Consider the following 24,860-nt stretch of genomic DNA (forward strand, 5'->3'; position numbering starts at 1 on the left):
GTAATTCCTTCTCTGCCATCCCTTGTAATATAAAGTGAGAATTGAGTTTTGAGGTCTTTGCAGTCGACACTAATTCAGTCGGCCCCTCTTTTGTTTTAATAAAAAATTCATCTGGCAAAGTGCAGAAACAGTTACTACTTAGGAATTTATAAGGTGTCAACAGGGAGGTACTTAAAGAGCCTAAGCAAAGATTTCCAACAAGCAACAATCTTTAGCTTTAAGCATCAAAATTCACATTAGGCTCCGCAAAAGCAATTTGCATTCTCTGAGTGCTAAATACCTGGCACCACTTGTTTTTCTCCACTGATAAAAGTACCCAAATGAGGCACAGACACCTTTAACCATCCCAGAGGACTGAAGCTCAGCTGACACAAGAGGACTCCAACGTGCAAACCCCACCACGAACAAGCCCGTTGTAGCTACATCTGTCTTACCATGATTGGGACGCCAATGTCCGGCCACAAGAGATCCTCGGAGGGAAGCTTGGGAGAGTTCCACACCACCACAACTTTATTTAAGTAGGGGAGACCATTGAGCCTTTCTAGGGAGTTCATCAACACTTCCTCCCGCTCGTATGTCAACATCACCACCGTGAACTGCTCCCGCGGGACGTTGCCGCCCAAAGCAGCCTGGAACTCCTTCCCAGAGCCACCTGCTCCTCCACCAATTGGTCGAAATCCAGTCCCAGACCCCAAAAATTTTGCTTCTGATGGTAAAACGGGGTCAAAGGGAGTGTAGGGGAAGAGGTGGAAAGGCCCCGGGGCAGAATTCCAATTCCTGTAGATATCCATTGCGGTGAGGGTGAAATTGCGGAGATATTTGGGAGAGGCGTAGGGTGGTTCTGTTTCCACAGGCCCCAAGTCCAGGTCACCATTGTCTGCCATATTGGGGTCTGTACCAGCAGCTTTGCCAGACCGGTGGGGGATCTCCACAGCAGGTTCTTCTCGGATGGGAGCAGCCGGGATTTGGATTCGAGTCCTTATGATAGCTAAGACTGTGCTGAAGACGTTGTCGGAGGTGGAGAAGTAGGTCTCCCACAAGAAGCGGCCCTGCCTCCTCATGGCAAGGAGATCGTTGTCAGAAATGCTTCTCAGAAGAAAGTGCACTTCTGTGATACGTGGCTTTGGTATAATTAAGGCTGCCTCGTTCCACCGGATCACATCGTTGTAGGGTAGCTGAACTTGCTCTCCGAGAACCACCGGGATGGCCCCGACTTCCAGAGCCTCAAACAGTCTCATGGTACACCCGGCGGAGATCACTAAATGGGTGTCCCCGGGGGTGATGATCAGTGCAAAAGTAGAAAGCTTCAGTAGCTCTAGTCTGTCGTCCCTTTCTCCACACAGAGCCCACTCAGTGGGCAGACTCGCCTTGGGCTGGTTCTTACACGTGAACTCCACCAGAACAAAGTCCAGCTTGCTGTCCTGAACAGCCTTCAAGGTGGTGATGATCCGGTCGTCGTAGTCGGCCGGGGCGTTGCCTTCGATCTCCTCTTCGAAAGAGCGAACCTCCTGCAAGCTGGAGCGGAGAGACTCGATCTTCTCCCCCTGGAAACTGAACAGGTACTTACGCTTGACCGGCACCTGGGGCGGGATCTCTAGGAAGTTGGGCTCAGACATGGCGTGGACCAGAGGCGATACCACGATGTCAAACCCCGGTCGATACTGGGCGTCGTAAAAGGTGGACTGGGCGATCATGGCGCGCCCCGTGCTGACGTTGTAGATGAAGTTCTGAGTTTCCGACTTCCTCGATAGATTGATGATGAGATGGTTGTGTCCATCAGTCCTCCAATATGGCAAAGAGTGCAACTGTTGCTCTAGTTCAGTAGGTTTTGGCATTACGGGCTCTTGCATTTCCCCCACTAAAATTATATACACACAAGCAATATTTGCATTTTCAGTAACATAAACATTAGTTCTGACAGTCGCCTCAAAGGCCTGTTTAATTAAAGGGTCTAAGGAACTACCAAAAGGGTAATCGTCACTGTTGTAGACATAGACTGGAAAGCCAGACGTCAGTGGGCAGCGTGAGTAGTCAAAGCAATTGTGCAGCCTGCAGTTCCTGTTGGATTTCGGCAGCGGGAAGGTCGCATCGTCCTTGTCTGGCAGCAGCCGGATGGGCAAGGAGAGCTTGGGCTGGTTCTGAGCCATCAGCTCTTTGTAGGAATGCTCAGTCTGACTGATGACGTTCTTCAGCTGCAGCAGGTCCTGCTTGGCATTTTCAATGCTCTTCTTGCAGGCCTCGATCTTCAAGTTGAGCTTGGCGATCTCGCTGTTGAGCTCCTGCCGCTTGGCCTCGAGCTGGAGCAGCTCCTCGCTGACCGACTCGCGGATACGGCACAGGTCCTGCACGTGCTTCACCTCGCACAGCTCGTTGCCGGTGCGGGGGCCGAAGATGCGCTTGCCGGCATCGTCCGCGTCGTCGATGGTGGTCAGGTAGTAGTGGGCAATGAGGGGGAAGAAAACGAGGATGACAAAGAGGGTGAAGCTAAGCCAGGTGAGACGGATCCGACTGGACCACCTCAACACCCACGGCTGGCCTCCGTTCCCCACTCCCCCATTGCGCAACATCGTATAGCCAGTCATGAGTTCCAAAGTCGCCGCGCGCACAATCACGTTGGATCAGTAGCCATAACCAAAAGAGTTTTTACAGCGAGTCTCTCGAAGGGAAATGTTATTGTGCCTGCTCAACAAGAAGCCAATGGAAGGGGAATTTCATCTTCTTGCCGTGCCGGCGGTTCTTCCACGGTTGTTTTGCTGCAGGTGCAACTTCTGATCCCGTTAGACTCGATCATTGACCTTCTCGCGCACCCCCAGCCCACCCTCGGTCCGCGGGCAACCTTTGCTGGAAGTGTCACAGCGTTGTCATGGTGATTCAGAGTCGCAACCGGCAGGAGAAAAACGCAGTGGGACCGAGCCAAACTCTACCGCTGCTGCCGACATCCTGCATTACCATCCAATGAATATGCAGAGGCAGCAGCCGCTGTGCAGACGGAGCCAGAAGGGACTCGTAGCACTGTCAGTCTCTCTCATCGCTGCTGGGAGGGTGAAGCTCTGCCATTCCTACAAGAGAACAATCACAGAGTCAGGTAACACAACCAAAGTGACCCATTAGTGACCTAAGACATGGTTAGATTTAAAAGCAATTGTCCTCTCTCAAAAGAACAGCCTCTGGGGTGTCACCTGAGAAGGCCATGGGATCCACGAGATGTGGACACACAGCTTTCTCCAGGCACTCTGCTCCTCATTAGGGTTGTGTAGGGTTACTCCAGACCACACAACCTCCTCAGCCCTGGACCTGGATCCTTGTTTTTCCCACCTGCAAGGCCCTCTCTCCTCACATCCAAACCAGAGGTGCTGACGTACACCTGCTCTTCCTGCCCGCCCTGCTGTGATCCCGGGACGCAGCAGTGCTGGGAATTTGCACTGCATAACTGAGTGTAATCGCCATTGTTCTGCTCTGGTGACTAGAGCTGATGAGGAATTTTTAGATGAAGTGTTTTGCTTTCTTTTCCTGATGGAAAATTTTGATTCATTGCATGAGAAAGTTTAAAGGGAACGCACTTGTGCTGGTTACGATTAACTGGCTGGCTGCCAGTATGAGGGAATTTCTGGTCAACACTGGAAAAGTCTACACCGTACATCAAAGCAAAGATGCTTGAAGTTAGGATCTGTTGGGAACCTCTTGGGAGAAATTGTTGGCTGTGAGGGTGGGGAGGCCCTGGCAGAAGTTTCCCAGAGAAGCTGTGGCTGTCCCTGGATCCCTGGAAATGTCCAAGACCAGGCTGGACGAGGCTTGGAGCAACCTGGGATGGTGGAAGCTGTCCCTGCCCATGGCAGGGGGTGGCACTGGATGGGTTTTAAGATCCCTTCTCACCCAATACATCCTGTGATTCTACGAAATTCAGCTCTGACTCAGCTCTAGGCCAACGGATTTAAATCCAGGCCACATCAATACGCTGTCACTAGAAAAATCTCCCCTTTTATTGGCATCCTCCAAGGTACTGAAGTTTCTGGTATATTCTTTCATACCCTGGACTTCCCACATCACTGATGAATATAGAGCTGGGCTTAGCACCATCTCCTGCATGGCCTCAAGAGAAGCTCATTCATTTCCGTTTCAATTTTTAATTAGAAGAAAGTCATCCACGCTGGTGACGGTCATTTTTCACTAAATCTATTTAATGCCCCTCTCATCTACTCATCAAGAATTCCCAGAAAGAAGGTGAGGAAGCAAATCTCAGCTGAAAGAGAGATCTGGAAATGAGCCAAAGCAAAAAAGTTCACCTTAAAGCAGCAGAGAGAAGTCAGGAGGAATTTTCAGTGTTGTACTCAAGTGCATGTCAGAGAAAATAAAGGGGAAATTTGATTTAACCATGAAATATCATAATGAAGAGGGGAAATATGTGGGGTAATAAAGCACAATCCCCAGGCCTATTGTTACACAGCCATTTGTTGTCACTTACTTAACACCCCATGATTAAATGGGATTTCCATCCCCTCCCACCAATGTGACCCACAACCCAGCTGCACAGCAGAATGAACACTTAAAACTAAGGCAGATTTTAAATTCATGACATTGGCAAACAGCAGCGGCGTAAATCTCGGAAAGCCAGGAGGATAAAGGGGCTAAAAAGTCGGCAAAAGGCTAAATCAGCTTTCTTGGATCTTGGCAGCACACGGCCACAGGCAGATGGGAGGCTCCAGCCCCTGGGACTGCTCTGGACAGCAGCAGGATTTTAGCAGGCACCAACATGCAACTGAAGGTAAAAAAATTAATAATATTAATTTTAAAAAAGCTTTTATTATATTTTTATTACTTTCCCCCCCTTTTCAGGTCCTCTGCAGGAAGTGGAGTTCATGCTGTGTGTGTGTGTGCATGTGCCAGTCCCTGCCATTTCAGCCTGGTCTCATGGGGGCTGCAAAGATCCTCCAGTTGCCACCAGTTTTCTCCAAACAGCTGGCCAGGAGATGAGCTGCCCTAATAATGCTTTTCCTGAGAGAAATGCCAAAGCACACACTCACTTGAACACCACCAGAATCTAAAAATCAGCTTAACTTTAATGCACGTGTGGGGAAAACAAGCTTTGCCGGGGTTTTTTTGTTTGGGGGTGCCATGGGATCAAACACTGCAGGGTGTTGAGGCAACACAGAAATGAGGGATCATAAATGTGGACACATAAACACGTTGCTATGGGCTGGTCACAAAAAACTGCAGCCCCAAAGGTAAGACTGCATCAATATCTTATTCCTTGGTGGTTACTTTGCCTATTTATAAGCCATAAATGGTAATGAAATGGCAAACTAGACTCCCTAAAATGGCACCTAGAGTCCTTGAAAAGGCAAATCCATCACCCCACACCTGATCCTCAGCAGCTGTTCTGCCACCTCATGCTTCCAGTGGCTCCTCTGCTCCTTCCCTTCCTTGACATGGAACAAAATTTATCCTCCTCACCTCAAAATATGGGTTGTGAATTTAAAATATCTGTATGCCCGGAAGTCTGAGGTTGCCAATATGACTCCATTGCTCTCCTGGAAAACACCACAAGGGAAAGGCCACAGCAGGCTGAGGAGGGATTTAAAATGCACCACACGTGGCTTGGGATTAGCTAAAAGTATGGACTGTCAGTATGAAATATGTGCTGGTGATAAAATGAGCACTTTAGACACACTCCTGAACTCTTCTTCACTATTAAGACTTTATTCCTCATCAACTCAATCGAGCCTGAGGTTGTCACATGTTGCTATTAGTACTTGCAAAAAAAAAAAGACAAAGTAAAAACCCAATCTGTGGTTTTATCAAGAGAGACTTCAGGGCTATGTTTATCAGCCTTGGGGAAAAAGGCTGCTGATTTCCCATCCTTCCCAAAAATAAATTTGGGAGGAGGAGAAGCAGGATAGCTGTTGGGCTTTCCAGCCAACTCATCCTTCTCACTCCCAAGTACTATTTAAGTACTTTAAAGAACTATTTCGTTCTTTAAACTAAAGCTCCACGCTGAAAACTCTTGTTGATGTTACAGCACAATGTTGCTGCCTGATGGAGCTGATTACACACACAGAGAAAGAGGCAGGAAGAGCTCTTAGGGGATCAGAAGACCAATAATTACCAGAGCCGCTCCCCAAATGCCAACCTGACTGAATTCTCAGGCACGACAGGTTTGCACACTGCAGCTCCTTCTCCCGTGAAACTCAGCTGCTCAGAGCACATTGTCAAAGCCTGGGCTGCATTCCCAGCTTTCCACAGCAGGCACTCCCTGTGCCAGTGGGGTTATGGGAATACCTGAGGCTCCCCCTCTTTTTGCATTTCTAGAAATAACCCGGCTGGTCTGATCTCTGAGTGTTTGTGGAGCCATTACTCTGCAAATGTTCAAAGACTTGAGCACACCTACTCCTCCCTGCTTACACCTCTGTTATCCATCTTGCTATAAAATTAGGAAAATGCTGCTCCTTTCTCAGCATATTTGTGAACAGAGCCTGGAAAATTTAAACTTATGGTCCTTCAGAGTTCAGCAGAGCAATGCAAAACTATGAAGCAGAACATGGTGGCACAGACTGCACTGTGGGGAGGAAAATCCACAGGGATCCTCCTGCACCTGCTAAATCAGAGTTCCCAAACTCTCTCTGTGTGCATCCATACTCATCCTGACTCCCTCTCCTTAAGAAATGAGAGGTCTACGGGGTTATTATCCACAAAGTTCTGCTGCTCTCCATGGAGAACAAACCCACCTCTGCCATGCCAGCTCCCTCCTGGCAAACAGACAAGGACCTCAGGGAGCGTGGAAGTGGCTCCCATGCTTTATCTGGGCTTGCCAAGTCTCTCTTTCATCAGCATTAGGAATGAAATCAAAGAGAGAAAATAAAAATACAGCGTATTCTCCCCTTCAGAACAGGCTGTAGCTGAAGAAAACGAACTCCCAACAACCCTTCAGCAATGATAACTTTCTACTTCCTAATGCTCTCAGAGGGAAGGATTACATCCCAAATCTCCCAATCACTTTGGGAACAGGAGAAGTTGAACAAGGAGAATAAATCTATCAGGTGTGTGCTTTAAGGTACAGTTGGTTGGGAGCAGATCCTCAAAGAAGCAGATGGAAAATTCACTCTGAAATTGCATGCAGCAGCTTTAGGGATCATCCTGAGGGATTTGTACCATCTCCAGAGCTCACAGTACAGAGCAATTCTCCCAGGCTGAGATCAATGCTGTTATATACACAGGTAAAAGGCCCTGCAATCTGGAAATTCCAGGGATAAACTGCATCCCTGGCTTTAGGGAGTTTTATCCAAACCAAGGAACATTCTGCACGTTTGCAGCTCCATGCAAAGCCAAAGCTGCTCCCAGCCCAGCTCCTCATCCATGTGGGCATGCGTGGGGTAAAGGGATCGTGGAAAAATGCTCCAAGAGCCCCTCCATGTGCTCATTCTGGAAAAGTAGGAAACCAGATGTGCTGAAGAAGGCAGTGGCTTTAGAAGTGGCATTTGAGGAACTTCGAGTTTTCCACCCCAAGTTCTTGGGGAAGAAGGGTGCTCCCTCCTGTCACCACAGCACACAAATGGTGTTCTCCTCCGTCCTCTCAGCTGCAGGGAATGATGAGAGGAAAATCAGAAAGAGCCAACAGATCAACACCTGGCTCTTAGCAGGTGGAATTTTGGGGCTTTGGATCATGGATTGGTTTCCACAACACCAGGTCTGGTGGCAAAAGACAGGGTTTAGCTATTTCAAAGGGAGAAAAGGATCATCCCGCAGGAGTTAGGAGGGCTCAGAGAAAGAGCTTTAAATAGGATTTGAAGGAGGATATGAGACCAACAGATATCCAAAACTCGCTGGACAATGCCCAGGTTCAGAGACATCCCGAGGTCCATTCCCACCTAAATGATTGTATGGCTCTGTGTCCAGGCTCCCAGGTGGCAGCAATTCAGAAATGCAAGGAGAAACCTGGAGTTAAGATGTCCTGGGCCTGTCCCCAGCTCCAACACTGCCTCTCTGCAGCCCACAGGGGAAATCAGGCACCCCCAGGCCTCCACCTCTGTCTCCACAAAGCAGAGGTGACCTCAATGGCTTCAAGGCAGACAAGTGAAGAACTGAGTCTGGCTCTCAGCTGGGCACTGGGACAAGGGCGTGCTCCAGGAGATGCTCAGTGTTGAGCAAGTACAGAAACCTCTCCCCCAGGTGCTCACAGGTACCTGGGCTCTGCCCTCTGCCAAAGGCTGTCCCCGCTCCTCGGCCGAGCGCTTCACAAACACTCATTTATTCTGATGAAATCCTGGAGAAAGAAAAACCACATCCTGTTTTATAGAGCAGGTAATGGAGGTGTGGAGAAACAACTTGCCCAAGGTCACTTGAGAAGCCGTGCCAGCTTGGGATTCACTCCACATCTCCTCGTCCTGTCCGCAAGATCATCCATCTTCCCAGCCTGCCTTCTTCCAGTGCATTCCTTCTCCACTGCCTTTCTGCTCTTTGCATAATGCATTGTGAGATCTACTTTACATATAGAGCTTTTAGCTCTTAAATTTATTATTTAGTGTTGTTTCCTGGTAATAAACCAGTCACAGTGTTTTATTTATTCTTCCAGGCTGTACACAAGCACTTCTCTGCTCAAAGGAACATCCAGCTTAGGAACAAATCCTTCTGCGTCCTGTGGGATGGAGTGGCAGAAAATCCTGGATGCAAAGTTCCCCCCTCTCCTCCCCAAAGCAAGGGACCACAGGGCAGAGTTTTCCAAGAAAGCTGGAAAATCCCTACAACCACCGTGGCTGATGTTGCAGTGCTCACCACATTCCCGCTTACAAAGTGCTGAAGATATTCTGGGACGTGGGAAGCAAACCAAGGATGCTCCAGGATGCAGCGGCACAAGCTTTTACTCGCTTCTAAAAGGGATAAATTAGGTGTGGGAGGAAGCAAAGCCTCTCTTTGCTTTTACCTTGAAGTAATTAATGAACAAGAACTCTCTTGAGGTCAAACCACAGTCAAGAGCCGGGCACTCCCCGTCACACGAGAGAAGCAGGAGGAGGTCAACTCCAGGCAGGAAGAGAGGGCTGGTTTCCCAAATATTGACTCCATGAGACAGCTCAAATCCTTGGTATTCTTTGTGGTTTCCAACCCTGGATAGCTCAGGCACGTTATTTTCCCCAAGGCAAAACCACAAGCCTCTCTCACTTCCCTAAAACACCCTCGTTGCTGCTTCCACAACAGGAAATAATCACGTGGCAGGTTCAGGCTCCTGCTCTCTGACAGAAGCTTCAGGTCATAATTAAGCACAAATGTAAAAGTTTCATTGTCCTGGGGAAGTTATAAGGAAAAGGAAATACTGCTTGAAAAGCACAGAAACACACAGAGTGTTTAACAGCATCTCACTCAGCAGGGAGGGTCCCTACGGAAAATAATCCATCTGTGTGGGGTTTATGGAAAGTTTGTCCCTTTCCTGCACACAGGGAATAAACCAGTTCTGGAGTCTGAGCACTCTAACAAACATGAAATCACACAGATGGTCTCTCGTGCACCTCAGGGGTCAAGGAGGCAGCTCAGCACTGAGTCCTCACAACCCAGGGACACCGGGAAGTTCACATCCAGGGAAAGCCAAGAGAAACCTGGGAGCCCTGGCTGCTACACTACAAGGTTCAGTGACATTCATCAGTGCCACGTGGCCAAATTAACCAGCTCCAAATGTACCTTCCCTCCCTGAAACAGCTCCTTCACCTGCTGCCATGTTATCCCTGCTGCTGTGTCCAGCTCCAGCTCCTCCCTCCTCTCTCAGCTGCACAGGGTGGGCACCCACCCACAGCCTCAAGCTGAGGGCCTTCTGCACTCTTTGGAGATGCTTCATCACCACCTAAATGGGAGCTGTTCTGTTCCAGACAGCCTGATCAATCACACCAGAAAAATTAAATTACCTGAGGTGTCGGATCACCCATATTTATATAGCACGTGGAGTTTTATCCCACACAGTTTATTGCAAAGCAAGCTGGAAATTCAAATCCCAGAATGGTTTGGGAGGGAAGGGACCTGAAAGATCATCCCATTCCACCCCTGCCATGGGCAGGGACACCTTCCATTCCCTCAGGTTGATCCAAGCCCATCCAAACTGGCCTTGGACACTTCCAGGGATCCAGGGAGAGCCACAGCTTCTCTGTGCACCCTGTGCCAGGGCCTCCCCACCCTCACAGCCAGGAATTCCTTCCCAATATCCCATCTATCCCTGCCCTCTGGCAGTTGGAAGCCATTCCCTGTGTCCTGTCCTTCCATCCCTTATTTCAAGTCCCTCTCAGCTCTCCTGGAGCCCCTTTAGGTCCTGGAAGGGGCTCTGAGCTCTCCCTGGATGCTTCTCTTCTCCAGGTGAACACCCCCAGCTCTCCCAGCCTGGCTCCAGAGCAGAGGGGCTCCAGCTCTTGGAGTGCTTCTGTAGATCTCCATTTCTTCCTCCTAAGCAAAGCTGAATCAGGGCTTGGAGCAACCTGGGACAGTGGAAGGTGTCCCTGTCCATGGCAGGGAGTGGAACAAGATGGGCTTTAAGGTCCTTCCCACCCAAACCATTCTGGGATTCTGTAAGACCTAACAAAGGTCCCTGCAGGACACTCCACTCCACGGGACTTGCAGATGTGGACGTGGCCAAAGACTTCAAAACACCCCGAGAAGACGGAACACAGCACGTGAGGTTTGTGTGTGAGCCTAACGAAGTCATTAACCAGCAGCAGAGTGGATGATAGGAGAGAAGCAGCAGCAGAATCCATGGTAATTAAATTCCTACAAAGCGCCGCCCCGCTTGGATTCGGGATGCTGGATCATGGATCATTCGACGCACGCTGTGCTCTGGCTCTTCACTGGTGCCCAGTGCTTCCCTTCCAAGAGATCAGAAAGAAACACAACAACAACAAAAAAAATCTCTTCTCAAGCTGTTCCTGTCTGGAGAAGACTGACACAGCCAGTCCTTGGAAAAGGCAGGAGGGGAGATGGCAAAGCCCACTCAGCACGTGCATCCGGCGTGGAGACTCTCCTACCAAGACAGGAAGGTAGAAAATATCCAGAAGATGCTGTGGGGCAGATGTAGCAATAACAGCAGTTAGGAAGGGCAAAGTGACACTTTTCTGTTTATTGGAAGGCTAAGAGAGAGGTCAGGCAAGGAGGGATCCAAGGAACCTGACCAGAGCTGGAGGTGAAGGAAGGAATTAACTTTTCAGCTGCACAAGGTGGATTCAATCACCCAGCGAGATGAGATGGGTTTTGGAAAGCCATGGGTTATAAAAGTTAAGCTGAGGGTTAGATGGAGCCTGCCGAGAAAGAAATTGATCAATTTAAGACCTACTCACCAAATATTAAATAATGCAGCATCAACCAAAGGAGGTCTCTGCTCTAGAGCAGCACCCTCCTGCTCCAGGCCTGTGCTTGTGCTTCACACCTCAGTGATGGCCACTTCTGGGAAACGCTTTAGGATCCTTCCAAGTAAGAGGTGATTCTGCCTGCTCCCAGGGCTGGGAACTCAGGGGTATTAGCAAGAATACAGCAGGACTATCAGTTTAAGGGCTGCAAACTTAATGAGCAAACACAGCACTTTTTTTTGACCTCAAAAATTACTTTTTAGGATAAAAAGGAGGTCTTAAAAAAAAAAAAAAAAAAAAAAAAGCACGATGAAATGCTTCAACCAATGGCACTACTGCATGGAGCCCCTTCCTCAGCATCCCAGAGCAGATGTGCTGCACTCAAAATGTCTTTGTCTATTAAAACTGTGTCAGCTTCAGAGACTCCAAAACTCCCTGTGGCATAAACAGAATTTCTAATGAACAGCTGCAGGGTACAGGAGTGGCCGCACAAAATGCAGCTGCTGAGATCGTTTCCTTTGCCCCCCTCTCTCACCAGCTTCTCCCTGCTGTCCAAATCCCACTTCCACCCATTTGGGTCTCTCCTGTCCTCCCTCTCTCACAGCTCTGCTGCCTCACTGCTCCTTCTGCACCCTCCACACATCTCCTGGTCCAAAAGAACCCTCGACCTTTCTCCTGCTGGAGTTTTGTTGCTGCTTTCCCTGCTCGCACCAAGGAAGTGCAAAAGGGACAAATTAAGGAGAAAAACGTTATCATGCCAAACGCTGTAATTCCAGAGAACAAGAGCAATCCTCAGGGAAGGATTTATCCTGAGTAAATTGAAACTCACTAATAGATTTTTTAGCTCCCACGCTGCCTTCCAGGCCAAGGCACTAAAGCATGGCTCCTTGGGTGAGCACTTTTAAAATGCCTTTGAAACCCAAAACTCGTCAAGCTTAAAGCCTGGTCCAAATGCACTTCCCAGATGCTCTCCCAAACTTAATGGTGTCCTATTAGCTGGAGAAAGAGCTGGAATGATTATTTAGTCAAGTGCTATGCTATGGCCCTGCAATGCTCAGCATGGTACTTGGAGAAAAATATCTGTGACGCCAACGTGCCCCCATGAGTTCTGGGAACAGCAGCACAAATGAAGCTGAATTCTTACTGTTTGCTGCCTTCAGTTTTCCATGGGGCTCTCCAGTACCCCATAAAGAGCCTCAGTTCCCTGTTTCCAGAGCATTTATACAGAGTTACTGCTTTGGTGAGCTTCGTCACTCAAATCTGAGTACAAACAGCTGATGGATTCAACAGTTAGTGGAAGACTACCAGGTAAGAGCAGGTGCCAAAACCCTGTTTTATTAGAACCCTCTGACAACATTAAAGAGCATCTAATGCTAAGCAATGTGTCTTTTTAAGGAATTTTTTTATTAACTGGTATCGAACATGAAAGCCAATTAATACCTTGTGGCTTTGAGCCATGAGTGGTGAGACTGGTGCTGTCACTGAGCACCTCAAAACAGCCAAGTTTTTGCAGAGTTAATGGTTTAACAGCTCCCCTGGACTGGCAGTAGGATTTTCAGGACAGAGCTTGTTTGTAGGGCTTTGAATAGTTCACATCACAAATGTGATTCCATGGCCAGCAGGGGCAATTCCCAGAGGAACCATGGATATTGTGGATCCACCCTGCACTCCAGAGAGCACCCAAATAACCCTCACCATGCAACCCCTCCTGCCTGCCCACAGCACAGGGTGGAGGGAACCCAAACGTCAGCAGAGAGGGCACATTTGGGAAGGCTGGAGCTCCTTTGGCTCCCAAATCCTCCAGGCAGGAATCTCCGACACACAGCAGCTATTTTTGGAGGGAAGAGGGGCCAAATGTCCTCGGAGCAGCTCGAAAATCGGGCCACAGTGCCAGCACAAGGCTCATGCAGATGAAGGAACTGCTTCCAACACAAGCTGCTGTCTCCCAGCCATCATCCCAAAGATCAGACTGGTTCCAACTCACGGAACTGGTTCCAGCTCACTTCAGGGACTGTTTGGAAAATAGATGGTGAGAGGTGCTAATGGATGAGCAATCCACAAACGCCTCTTCTGGCCATTCACAGCAGTTATTTTGGACAGAAGAGCCAGCCCCAGCCTCTCAAGCGCTGCCATCTCATTCTCATCGCAGTGGCTGGAGGCACGAATGGTTCTGATTGTACAAAATTTCCCTGAGGGACAGCAGAGCTCTGTCCCTTTCAGCCTCACACCATCCCAGGCTGGACAGTGTGTGAGTTTTCTATTGCCACCCACTGCACAAAGGCTGATGGTGGCCAGAGTAAACACCTTGCTGGCCAGCCAGGAAAAGGGGAGCCATTCCCAGAGGCTGGGAAAGCTGCTGGCAAACACAGCTCCATTGTGAACGTGCCACAGGGATGGACACGAAGCCATCGGCCTGGAACAAAGTCATTAAGATGGGCACAAAATTCACAACTCAATTTGGCCTCTGTAGAGAATCAAAAAAAAAATATATTAAGGAAGCACTAGGATGGCTGTATTAGATCAAGCCAATGATCCATTCACTTCAGCCCCTCACTCCTCATTTCCAGCTGCTTTGGTGTAAAATAACCATAAATCACAGTCATGGAACAGCTTATTTAGGACAATTTCCCCCGAACCATTAACAAATAGGAGTTGTAGGAGTCCTTGAAGAACAACAGCTGTCCACCAAAATACCTTTTTTTTTTTTTTAAAGCAATCAATCACAGACATTCTCAATAGTACAGAGTCTGAATTGTTAAAAAAACAAAAGGGGGGGGGGAGGAAAAACACACCAAGCACTCAGTTTCACAGCTTCCTGCAGCAGCAGCTTCCACAGATGAGCTCTGCAAGTTGCCCAGAGAAGCTGTGGCTGCCCCTGGATCCCTGGAAGTGTCCAGGGCCAGGCTAGACGGGGCTTGGAGCAGCCTGGGATAGTGGGAAGTGTCCCTGCCTATGGCAGAGGGGTGGAGTGGGATGAGCTTTAAGGTTCCTTCCTATCCAAACCATTCTGTGATTTTAAGGGATTTCCTTTCACCAGCTTCAAACCCAACCCCTCCTAATTCAGTCCCTGCTCCCTTCTCCAGCATTACACACATCCACAGGGATGGGAATGACAGGGCTCACACCCAAATCACAGCAGATCCAAAGGAACAACAGTCCCAAAGCCACCATGGGCACAAGAAGTGCCACCTTACCTCCTCCAAGCTGCCTGACATCCCATCACATGCTCCTCTCTGCACCAGGCAGTACAAATCTTTTCAATCCTGGCAGCCAGCAGAGTTGGCAGGGAAGCAGAAATCCTACTGCCAAGGGATAATTCCAGCACAAATCTGCACTTCTGCTATTGTCTCCCCCTTCCTGACGGACACCCTGGTTCTCCAGAACACTCCTTTTGTGGAGCAGCCCTCCCTCTCTTTTATCCAGCGTCCTCTCTAACATCTTTGTTCTGTTCCCATTCCACTCATTTCCCAAATTTGTGCCTAGTTTCCTTTTTTTTTTTTTTTTAATTGCTCTCAATATGTCACTCTATATTAGTCAACAGCAGATTTATTTAAACGTGTCAATGCTGTTGCTTAGCAGATCTGACTGTGCTTTACCATTTCAGCCTCCTTCAGAGTCACATGTTCCCCTTCCCAGAGCTCCCCAGCATGTTTGGATCACCAGGAAGTTTGAGGAAAACAAAAATAATTCTGATTCTAAAGGCAGGCCACTGGCCTGCCTGGAAAAGTGTCAGGAAAACAAAAAAACACCTCCAAAAACAACCAAGAAGAGGAATTCTGCCCCAAAACCCACATGATTTGTTAAGAAGCAGCATCAGGTTCTGGTCTTCTTCCATTTTCTACCTTTTACCCATGAGCTTCAATAGAAGTAATCAAGTAAATGATCATCCAGAGCTTTGGAAAGGGTCTGATGTGGAGCCAGTATCAGCTTTCCCCTGCAGCAGCTAATTTTAGGAAATGCCCTTCAACCACTCTATAAAAGGCTGGGAACACCCAGGTGAGAGCATGTTCTGACCTTTGAAATTAGATTTGGGTCTTTGCTGAGGCAGAGAGAGAAGATAATGTGCAGCTAAATCCCCCACAGGAGGTTTTCTGCTCGGGCTTTCCGAGTTCTCCACAGCGATGGCGTTGATTTGGCCATTGCTCCCAGATTCCAACTTGCACATTCACAGACAAGTCACTGGAGAGCCCAGTGGCTCCAAGCAGCACCAGCTCCACACATAAACTGTGGCACAGCTGTCCCAAATTGCTGATGGAATCATGGAATCACAGAATCATTAAGGCTGGAAAAGCCCTCTGAGATCACTGAGTCCAACTCACAATCCAGTGCTGAGAAGCCCACCCTAAACCATGACAAAATTCTTTATGAAAAGGACTAAGCAAAACCAAGAAAACATCACCCTTCTGCAATCCACTGAAGCAGAACAATCCCAAACTCCCAAGAGCACCCCAAAATCTGCCATGTGGCCACCAGCAGATGCCAAGTCTGCACATTCATTGAGGGCTCTGACTGTGAGATCATCTCCATGCTTGGCTCCACTCCAGGTGCATTTCCCACATTGCCCCTAAGCCAACCTCATCTTGTGCCCCAAAATCTCCAGCTCAACCACCACCTGCATCCCTCCCCTCCAGGCTGGTTTAGAATCCCAGAATCCCACACTGGTTTGGGTTTGAAAAAAACCTTAAGGCTCGTCTCCTTCCAGTGGGGATGCCACTCCCTAGGATCAGGTTGCTCACGGCCCCATCGAAGCTGGCCTAGGGGGAATTAAATCCCAGGAACTGATGCCATCAACACCATCTCCAGCAGCTGCTAATTCCACATTCAGAGTGCAGATCACACCCAAGAAACCGGGCTCACAACCTTGGGAACCCATACCACAACCTGAGACAGCCCAGCTGAAGACAAATCACACAGCAGGACCTGCCAGAACGGCTGCTGATGGTTTCCAAAAATAACTCAGTCCCCTTTCCATGGTGCCTGATGTCCATTTACTTACAGCCACCTAAAAATAGCCCTTCCCATTCGGATCGATGACGGGAGCCGACAGAAGTGAAAGGAGCTCATCACTCCACAAACACAGGACTAAAGGAGATAAAACACTTTGGAAATGCAGCGTAGGGAACAATCCCGCTCTGGCCCCGAGACAGCCAGCTGGATGGGTTTAATGATTCTTCTCCAGCACCAGCTGTGATTGAATTTATTTCCATTTGGTGTGATTAAAAAGAAAGAGACGGATAAAAGGGAGAACAGAAAGTCCAAGATTTCAAAAGACACTAAAAATAAAATAGTTTGTGTGAGCTTGGCACCCTACCTTGACAATTTTTATATGTGTCAGCCAAGCTCAGTAACCCAAAGGGAAGGCACAAGTCATTTACAGGTGGGGAAACGAAGGCACAGAAATGTTAAAATACCAATTCAATCATCAATAAAATCAACAGCAGGAAGAGGTTTAAAGGACAGGCGTTCCTGAGGCACCTGCCTATATCCAGGCCCTAAGATCCCTGTGTATTTACTCTTTATGGAGCCATTTTAATAGTTTCCATTGCCTGGCAAGTGCAGATCGATGCTGGGGAGTTCAGTGGCTCCTCACCACGAGTTCCAGTCCATTTAGCTGATCAAAGGGAGCCGCTCTGCCGAGCCCATTCGCACCTCGCGGGGGAAAAGGCACTTCCTCAAAATTCCAAGGTATAAGTTTAGCAGCAGGAGGCCAGAAATTAATCCCTTTATTTAAACATTAACAACTTTTAAGTGTCTCTAAGCAATTGTGAAGGCTTTGTTAGAGAAGGCAATGAAAGCTCGTGAGCAGCCAAGTCAAGAGGAAGCCAAGGTTACCTGCACTCACGTTCTGAGTATTAACTTTGACAGCACAAACTCACCCTGCAGAGGGTTTGTACCTGGAATAAAGAGGACAGCAACACCTTGCTGCCAGCTGAAGTCTGTGGGCAGGGACGGATGGAGCAAATCCTCCCGGAATCCATTCCCGTGGCCACGAAGGGTAAGAAGATGTGCTGTGGGCAAACTGAGCCTCATTGATTTGCCTTCTGAAACCATCCTTGGCAGATGTTAATCACCTTGACAGCACCAAGGTTTCTGATGTAGCCTCCTGTGTGGATATTCAGTAGGAAAACCAATGACTGGAACAGGAGCCTGGAGAGCTGGTGGACCCTCCAGCCCAGCACAGTCAAACCTGAACTGGACAAAGCTTCGAGCAATCTCATCTACCTTTCCATAAGCAGGACACTGAATTAGAGACTTCCAAAGATCCCTTCCAAACTTGTTTGTTCTACAACTCACAGAAATGCCAGAGAGAAGGTGGAAGCCTTTCCTGGAGACATCTGAACTAGATAAGGCTGTAATGGATAATAAAAATAACTCTTAGTAAGCTTTTCATTGGATGTATGAGCTGGTGGCAGCGAGGAGCCTCCCAGCACACTGTGCTTCCCTCTCTCCAACATTTACCTCTGGACACAGGAATACATCTCTTCAGTTAAGACACTTTCACCACTTTCACACTAAAATTCAACACGTTTTAGTGGATTTGTAGGGCTTAATACTTGTAGGAGGTGATAAAACATTCATGAGAACAACACTGTGAGATTAAATGGGTTGGGCTGGCATTAAAAGACATTTAAGGGACAGCCTTTTAAGGACCAGCTCTCTGCTCAACCACTACACAATCATTTCCCCAAATCCTTCCATGTATGCAGCATGCAGGGAGATACACAAGGTGTGCACATCCCCCCCTGGATCCTGTCTGGGTGCTGTAGTGGGAGGAAAAAAGCATGGATTAGATGCTGTCTGAATTGCAGAAGTCACTAGGTTTGGCTTTTTTTGAACACCTCCCTGTTACTGGAAAGTAACTATTGAGTTTCACCAAAGTCAAAAGCTCCTCTCAGGTTCATTTCCCTTTTGGCTGCTCCAACAACTGTCTTGCCAAAATCCATGGAAGACAAAATCTATACTTCCTAGGATTCACATTTTGAAATGGCTCCAAATGCAGAGCAAAGGTTTCACCTTTAAGACACTCTTGCAAGGCACACAGCAATCTCCCTGACTTTGCTGGTCCTGATCCAGATGGGGAAAAAAAAAAAAAATCCCAAAGCACAAGTCAGTTTTTTTGCTGACCAGGATTACCTGGCTTAGTATCAGCAGCCTTCAAGGACACGGTCTAGCACACTCGAGTGGAAATCACCAGTGCTGGATGCAGCTCCCTTAAATCCTCTAAGCCTCTGCTTCTCTGCTGGAACAGCTAACTGCTGATAAACTCACTTTCAGACTATTTTCATAAAACTGAGGGTCAGCAAATTATTTGCTAATTAAATCTGTCACATAATTCTCAGCCCGATGCATAACTCAAGCTAGCTCCACTGAGCAGAGCAGCAGGCAGGGGTCAGCTGCCTGCTCTGAGGTGTGACAGGGCTGTGGGGTCACCAGGCCTCGGTGACAGATTCCTCAGAGCCACATCTTGCAGCAAGCTGTGTTCTGCAGCCTCTCCAAGCCCTGCACCCACCTCTGCAGAGTTTGTCCATGTTTAGTGACACGTTCTTGCTTTGGTTCATCCCTTGGCTCTGCACAACTTGTCCTCCTCCAGCAGCTCAGAAGGCGCTCCTTGCCCAGGGTGGCTTTGCAGATGAAGGGTGAGACCTTGCACTGATTAACTCCCAGCATCTAAAATGATCCTGACTCTTTTCAAAGTCACTCTAAAGAAACATAACAATCCTGCCCCCAAAAACGTCTCCAGTCTTGGGAGGCTGTTCTATTTCCAACCAGAGGAGGGCAACCACACATGTTCACAACCGGCAGCAATCCTTCTGCCTGACACAGAAAAATGCACTTTATTCCCATTCCCAAGCACCAGAAGAGTTGTTTCATCTTTCCCATTGTGCCTTATTTATGTCTGTTCCCTTCCTTGTGCTATTTAAAGAGCATTCCCCATACAGAATCACAGAATTACAGAAAGGTTTGGGTTAGAAGGGACCTTAAAAATCATCCAGTCCCACTTCCTGCCATGGGCAGGGACACCTTCCACTATCCCAGGTTGCTCCAAGCCCTGTCCGACCTGGCCTTGGACACTTCCAGGGATCCAGGGGCAGCCACAGCTTCTCTGGGCACCCTGTGCCAGGGCCTCCCCACCTTCTGAGTAAAGAATTTCTTCCTAAAATCCAGTCTAACTCTGCCCTGTCAGTTTAAAGTAGCAAGAGTATATTCCCTAAAGAGAACCTGAATTCCTCATTCCTCCTGCTCAGCAGCAGTTCTGCTGGCTGGACCTAGAAGCCAGCCAAGCTTGTCCAAACTGTGTGTGCCACTGACCTAGGGAGAATTCATCAATCCCAGCTGGGAACTTGGGCACTGGGAGCAAGGAAACTGCTTGTGACATGGCTATAAATAGCAAAGGGACTGGGGATATTTTCTCCCTCTTGTGTACTCCTGCCTGCCCTGCTCACATGAACCCTTCAGAGCCTGGATCGGGCTCCTCTGACGCTCTCCTGCCAATTTTGAATCATGAGATGGAGGTAAAAGGGTTTGTTCAGGAGAGCAAAACCACCTTAACTTTTATGTCTTGAGGGAGAATACCCTGCAAGTAGCGCCATTCCTCAGCACTTAGCTGGAAAACCCAGGGAAAGGCAGGAGTTTGTGGGAGAGGCCCCAGGTGGCTCAGCTCTTCACCCTCTCCCCTCTCCCTGTGGACATTTCAACAGCACAAGGCACTGGAGTTACAGGGTGAGACACAGGGATTCACTCAGTACACGAAATGGAACTTCAGCAACCCCATCAACTCCGATTTTTAAGGATACTCACTTCTCCATCATCATTATGCTCTGTAGTAAAAGCCACTTTACAAGCTCAGCTAATCTGGGATGCTGTTGCATCATCACCTGATGTTGATAAACAATTATTAAAGAGGGGAAAAAAAGAGGCAAACAAATCCGTGTTTCTCCTCCGGCCTGGGGTGGTTTTCAGTACCATTATCAGGCACTGATTAAAAGGGGAGGAAGGAGCTTTTGTGGTTTTGGTATGGGCTGCTGTGGTCCCGTTTTGGGCCTGTTCTCTGGCCCAAATTCAGGGGTGTAAGCCAGCTATTTTCATGTTCTTGAGCTTTCTCACCTGCCCAAACACCCAGGCCACCTTGGAGGTTTAATTCCTGGTTGTGCCAACACTTGGATCAATGGCAGCTGGCTGAGGCCACCACTGGCTGGCTCCAGACTGGACAAGTGAGTGACCAGAGCAGCCCCTCATGTCCCAAACCTGAGCTGAGCAGCCCCTCGTGTCCCAAACCTGAGCTGTGCTCCCATCTGGAAGCAGAGCCTGGGTTTAAAAAATCCCAGTTTTACACTACTCCATGGCATTCAGTAACAAATAAATCCCACGAACCTGGGGAGGGTTATTACTCCAGCATGTAAAAAGGAGATGTTGAAGTGACAGGGAACTTCCCTGCCCGCCTTTTGTGGGGACAATACGAGCCAGCAGAGCAGAAAGACATCCAAAATATCACTTTTCAAAGCAGCAACAGATTTTTCTGTCAAAGGACAGATTTCACAAGGATGGGCATGGGTGGATTCATGGCAAAACAATCAAGCAAAGCAAGAGACACACGATCATTTCTCTTCTCTGAGTGTGGAAAAGCTTTCAGGAGATTTATAAAATAAGAGCTGCTGCTGTTGAACATCTCAAAGGGAAAGGGAGGGAGAGGAAGTGTTTCCCCCATGCAGCTCTCCAGCAGCAGCTTCTGATTGTACTCAGTGGGAAACACGGAGCACTCTCAGCACCTTCCCTCCCATGGAGCTCCAGGCACAGGGGAAGCTCAGCAATTTGCAGGATTTGGGTCCTTGCTTTTGTTCCCCTTCCCTCTCTCCCTCCCCATCCTCACTTCGACAACCACAACCACGGATGCAAAGACTGAGGAGAACACAGCAATTAAGGAATTTGAAGCCTCGCTAGCAGCTACTCTGAATGCAGGCACATGAAGCAGCAGGATTCTGCTGGTGACATTTGGACCACAAATGAAGTCCCCGAGAGTAATAAACAATCAGGTAAAGAAATCTGGAAAGAAATTACCCAGCACACCCCGTCTTCCTGGCCCCCATGAGATCCATATAAAATGTGTTAATGCATCTGATTATGATCTAAATTATGTACAGAGGCTCCTGCCAAGCACTCTGTGAAGCTTCTTTATTGTTAAGTTGGAAGTTGTTTAAGAACGGTCCAGTCATCATGTTTCAAATTAGATTTGGGGGAAAAAAAACATATTCCTACTTTATTGCTGGCTCAGAACAGAGGAGAAGGTTGGGATGTGGGTTTTCTCTGCTGAAGAAAGAGCAGGAAGAGTGGGGACAGACCAGCAGAAGAGCCAGTCTGTTACCTGTTACTGCCACCTGAGCTGTGTGGCCTTACTGTAGCCACACGTGCTGGAGAATTACTGCAATTTCAACTTTCTACACCTTTTTTCCTGGAAGGAGGGTAAAGCACCAAGGTGTTCCCCTGCATTCTCCACAGGCCCAAAAATTTTGAAAGAAAGGATTTCTGGAAGAGTTCTGCTGAGAAGGGCTGGCAAAACACCATGTGAGATTTCCCTCACACCTGGGAGGGCTACCTGAGCTGTCACTTATGCTGCCAGTCCTTCGTGCTGCTTGGAGGCAGGTTAAAAAGCTGGTTCTCTCCCCAGCATGCCATACCAGGATTGGAACTTTTTAAAAAACAGAGAGATACACCACTGCCAGGTGTAAATTCAAATTTGGGAGAGTACCCATAGTTTTAACTGCAAGCCTGACAATCTCACGTGTGCTGAAAACTCCACCAGCCCAACCTGTGCTTTCTCTTCTGTTGCTGTCTGGCCAAGCCTCTGCTCCATGATCAGCATCTCCTTCCCCCTGCAGGGCTGGTTTCCCAAGTCAGAGCCAAGGTCACCTTGCTCAGAGCAAGGATTTTAAAAGCAGGGTCCCTACAGTTATTAGAAGTCTTCCATCCATTGCCTCTGCCCTTCCAAGCTCACAGCTGCAGCCACAGCTGCATAAATCTGGACTAAGCAAGGCCCTGTGGAAGTGAAATAGGATATAAATAGTTTTTACAGGTTTGTTTTGCTCTATATATGTATATAAATCATACACACACATATATATGCCAGATATGTCTGCACCTCATTGAATCAGGGAATGATTTGGGCTGGAAAGGACTTTAAAGATTGTCCCATTCCACCCCTGCCATGGGCAGGGACGCCTTCCACCATCCAAGGGTGCTCCAAACCCTGTCCAACCTGGCCTTGGACACTTCCAGGGATCCAGAGGCAGCCAGAGCTTCCTGGGAATTCTATTCCAGGGCCTCACCACCACTCTTACAGTAAAGAATTTCTTCCTGAAATGTCATCTAACCCTGCAGATCTGCAGGAAGTCAGGGATAAGAACTACCATTTCTAGCCACCGTGGTAATGTAGTGGTTTAAACACCCAAAAAATGCTTTAATGTAGGATCACAGGCTGGATCCCAGCCAGGCAACAGCACTGCTTTTAAAGGAGTATTTATCTCCATAAAACACTTCCTAAACAACGTGCTCAGTGCTTGAAAATAAAGCCTCGCTAAACAACCAGATTTTAACCTGGAATTCTGCATGCTGGCATTCTCTGCTGCTCCAGGTAAGTCTGATTCCCTTACACAGCACTGTGATTTTCTTTTTAAGAAGAAAAGGAATTTTCTCTTTCAGTTTAACTCTGAGGCAAGATGGAAGACCACAGCCTGGCCTCAAAGACGTGAGATCTTTTGAACTCCAAGTCAGCATGCTCTCACAGGAGCTGAGCTCGAGGGCTGCTCAGGAATAAATCAAAAAGGATTTACTCTTTCACTTGAACAAGGCAGGAAGAAAAACTCCATAGATGCACAAATATGGGTTGGGGGTGGGGAGACAGCTAACAGGTTTCAAAAAAATAATTTAAAAAATCAACTTAAGAATGCCATGATGGTTTGGTAGTCACAGTCCCATAAGCTAAACACCACCCTGCATGGTTGGATTTCCTGCAGGAAATCACAGGCACAGTTGCTAAGCCTGCTGGAAGCAGTTCAGCCCAAGAATATTCAGAGCAGATGCTCCAAGCACGGCTCACAAGGACACGGCGCTCCCGGAGAAATCCTCTGACAGGGAGGCAAAACAGGGGCTTGAACTGGCCATGTGTCATTGGAGCTGCAGCTGTGATCTCTTCACAGAGGAGCAGAGTTCATGGCCAGAAGGGACCTTGAGAGCACCTCATGTGCCTTGTGCTGAACCACAGCCCATCACAGCTCATCCACGTTTTCCTGAGAGAAGGAATCAGATTTAGCAGCCAGATTCCGACTTGAGTAACTCTGGTGGCTCCCAGTCACGATCCACGTGCTGCTTCCTCTCCAAAACTTGGGCTGACAGAGCAGCTTTGTGCAGGATGCTACTGCCCCGTGGTGTCCTTGTGTCCCTGTGCCAGGAAATGCCATTCCCTGGAGCATGCAGGAGTGACTCCTTTGCTTCACTCCTGACACCTTTGCTGGAGCCCAAACTCATCAGCAGTTTTGACAATACTCCAGAGCCTGAGTTTGCCTGAAGGAGCTCAGCACAGGGCACAAAATCTCATCCTCTGGCTTCCTTACAGGAGTCAGAAGAAAACTGGAGAAGAAGAAATGTGCTGCTGGCAGCAATTCCAGCCTCTGCAGTGAGATTGGAAGGCTCCCAGACAGCCACACACCCCCACAAGAGCTGTGATCAGCACCCATGGACTAATCCTCACACCTCAATTACAAAGAGTCTGGGGACAAGAATCTGCCCAGAGAATGATGTTAAAGAAGAAAAAGGTTCAGAGCCCAACTTCCCCCTGAGCTATGTGCAGGGATTTGGATCCCGAGGCACCCAGACACTGAGCTCAGACCATTAGTGACATTCAACACTGCTTTTAAAATCAGAATTGAAAACTGCTGAAACCAGAATATTGTGAAATATTCTTTTGCTTCTTTGCCTGCACTTCTGCCAAATGAATTTGGCTAAAACTTTCAGCAATTAATGGATGATTAAATGAAAGAGCTGATGGCCAAAAAATATGTAAGGAGCTTGATTAAAGCTCTGGGGATGACACTGTGCTGGTCCTGCCCTATTTTTACAAGCTTTTCTCATCTCAACATTATTTCAACTGGACTATGGGGAGGAGGAGAGTGTTGTTAGAAGGGTGTGAGATGTTTTGGTAAATTATGTTAAAATCCAGCAAGGGAAGAAGTAACTTAACCCCAGGCATAGGGCAGCCTGACACTGCAGAGCTCCTTTGTGCTTTACCTGTTGTCCCTCAGCTCCTTGGCTCAGACCTGTCCCACATCGACTCCTTCGCCACCTCTCTTCTTTCTCCCAGTGCTGATCTCAAGGGTTTCCCTCCTGTTTAACAGAAAAACACAGACAAAACCACATGGACTCAAGAAATAAGTTATGCATGGCATCATGCAAGAGAGGCACTCTGACACAAACATTCCTTCTGGACCTCTCCAAACAGGGATTGACAACCTGGGGGAGTGGAAGGTGGCCCTGCCCATGGCAGGGAGTGGAACAAGATGAGCT

The 24,860-nt window shown here is 48.2% G+C and overlaps 1 protein-coding gene across 4 annotated transcripts in view; it reads right to left on the reverse strand.

Moving 5' to 3' along the window:
* EXTL3 (exostosin like glycosyltransferase 3) overlaps window positions 1-24,860 on the reverse strand; it is a 131,010-nt gene that overhangs the window by 22,526 nt on the left and 83,624 nt on the right. For 3 of the 4 annotated variants that reach the window (XM_053936994.1, XM_053936992.1, XM_053936993.1), the window contains 2 exons: window positions 24,585-24,680; window positions 435-3,059 (listed from right to left, as the gene is read on the reverse strand). In XM_053936994.1, the coding sequence (XP_053792969.1) occupies window positions 435-2,582 (2,148 nt within the window). In that variant the 5' untranslated portion in view covers window positions 2,583-3,059; window positions 24,585-24,680. The remainder of the gene's footprint in view (window positions 1-434; window positions 3,060-24,584; window positions 24,681-24,860) is intronic. The other variant, XM_053936995.1, reaches the window with a different exon arrangement.

Source organism: Vidua chalybeata, chromosome 3, assembly GCF_026979565.1.
Source record: "Vidua chalybeata isolate OUT-0048 chromosome 3, bVidCha1 merged haplotype, whole genome shotgun sequence".
Classification (NCBI taxonomy): domain Eukaryota; kingdom Metazoa; phylum Chordata; class Aves; order Passeriformes; family Viduidae; genus Vidua; species Vidua chalybeata.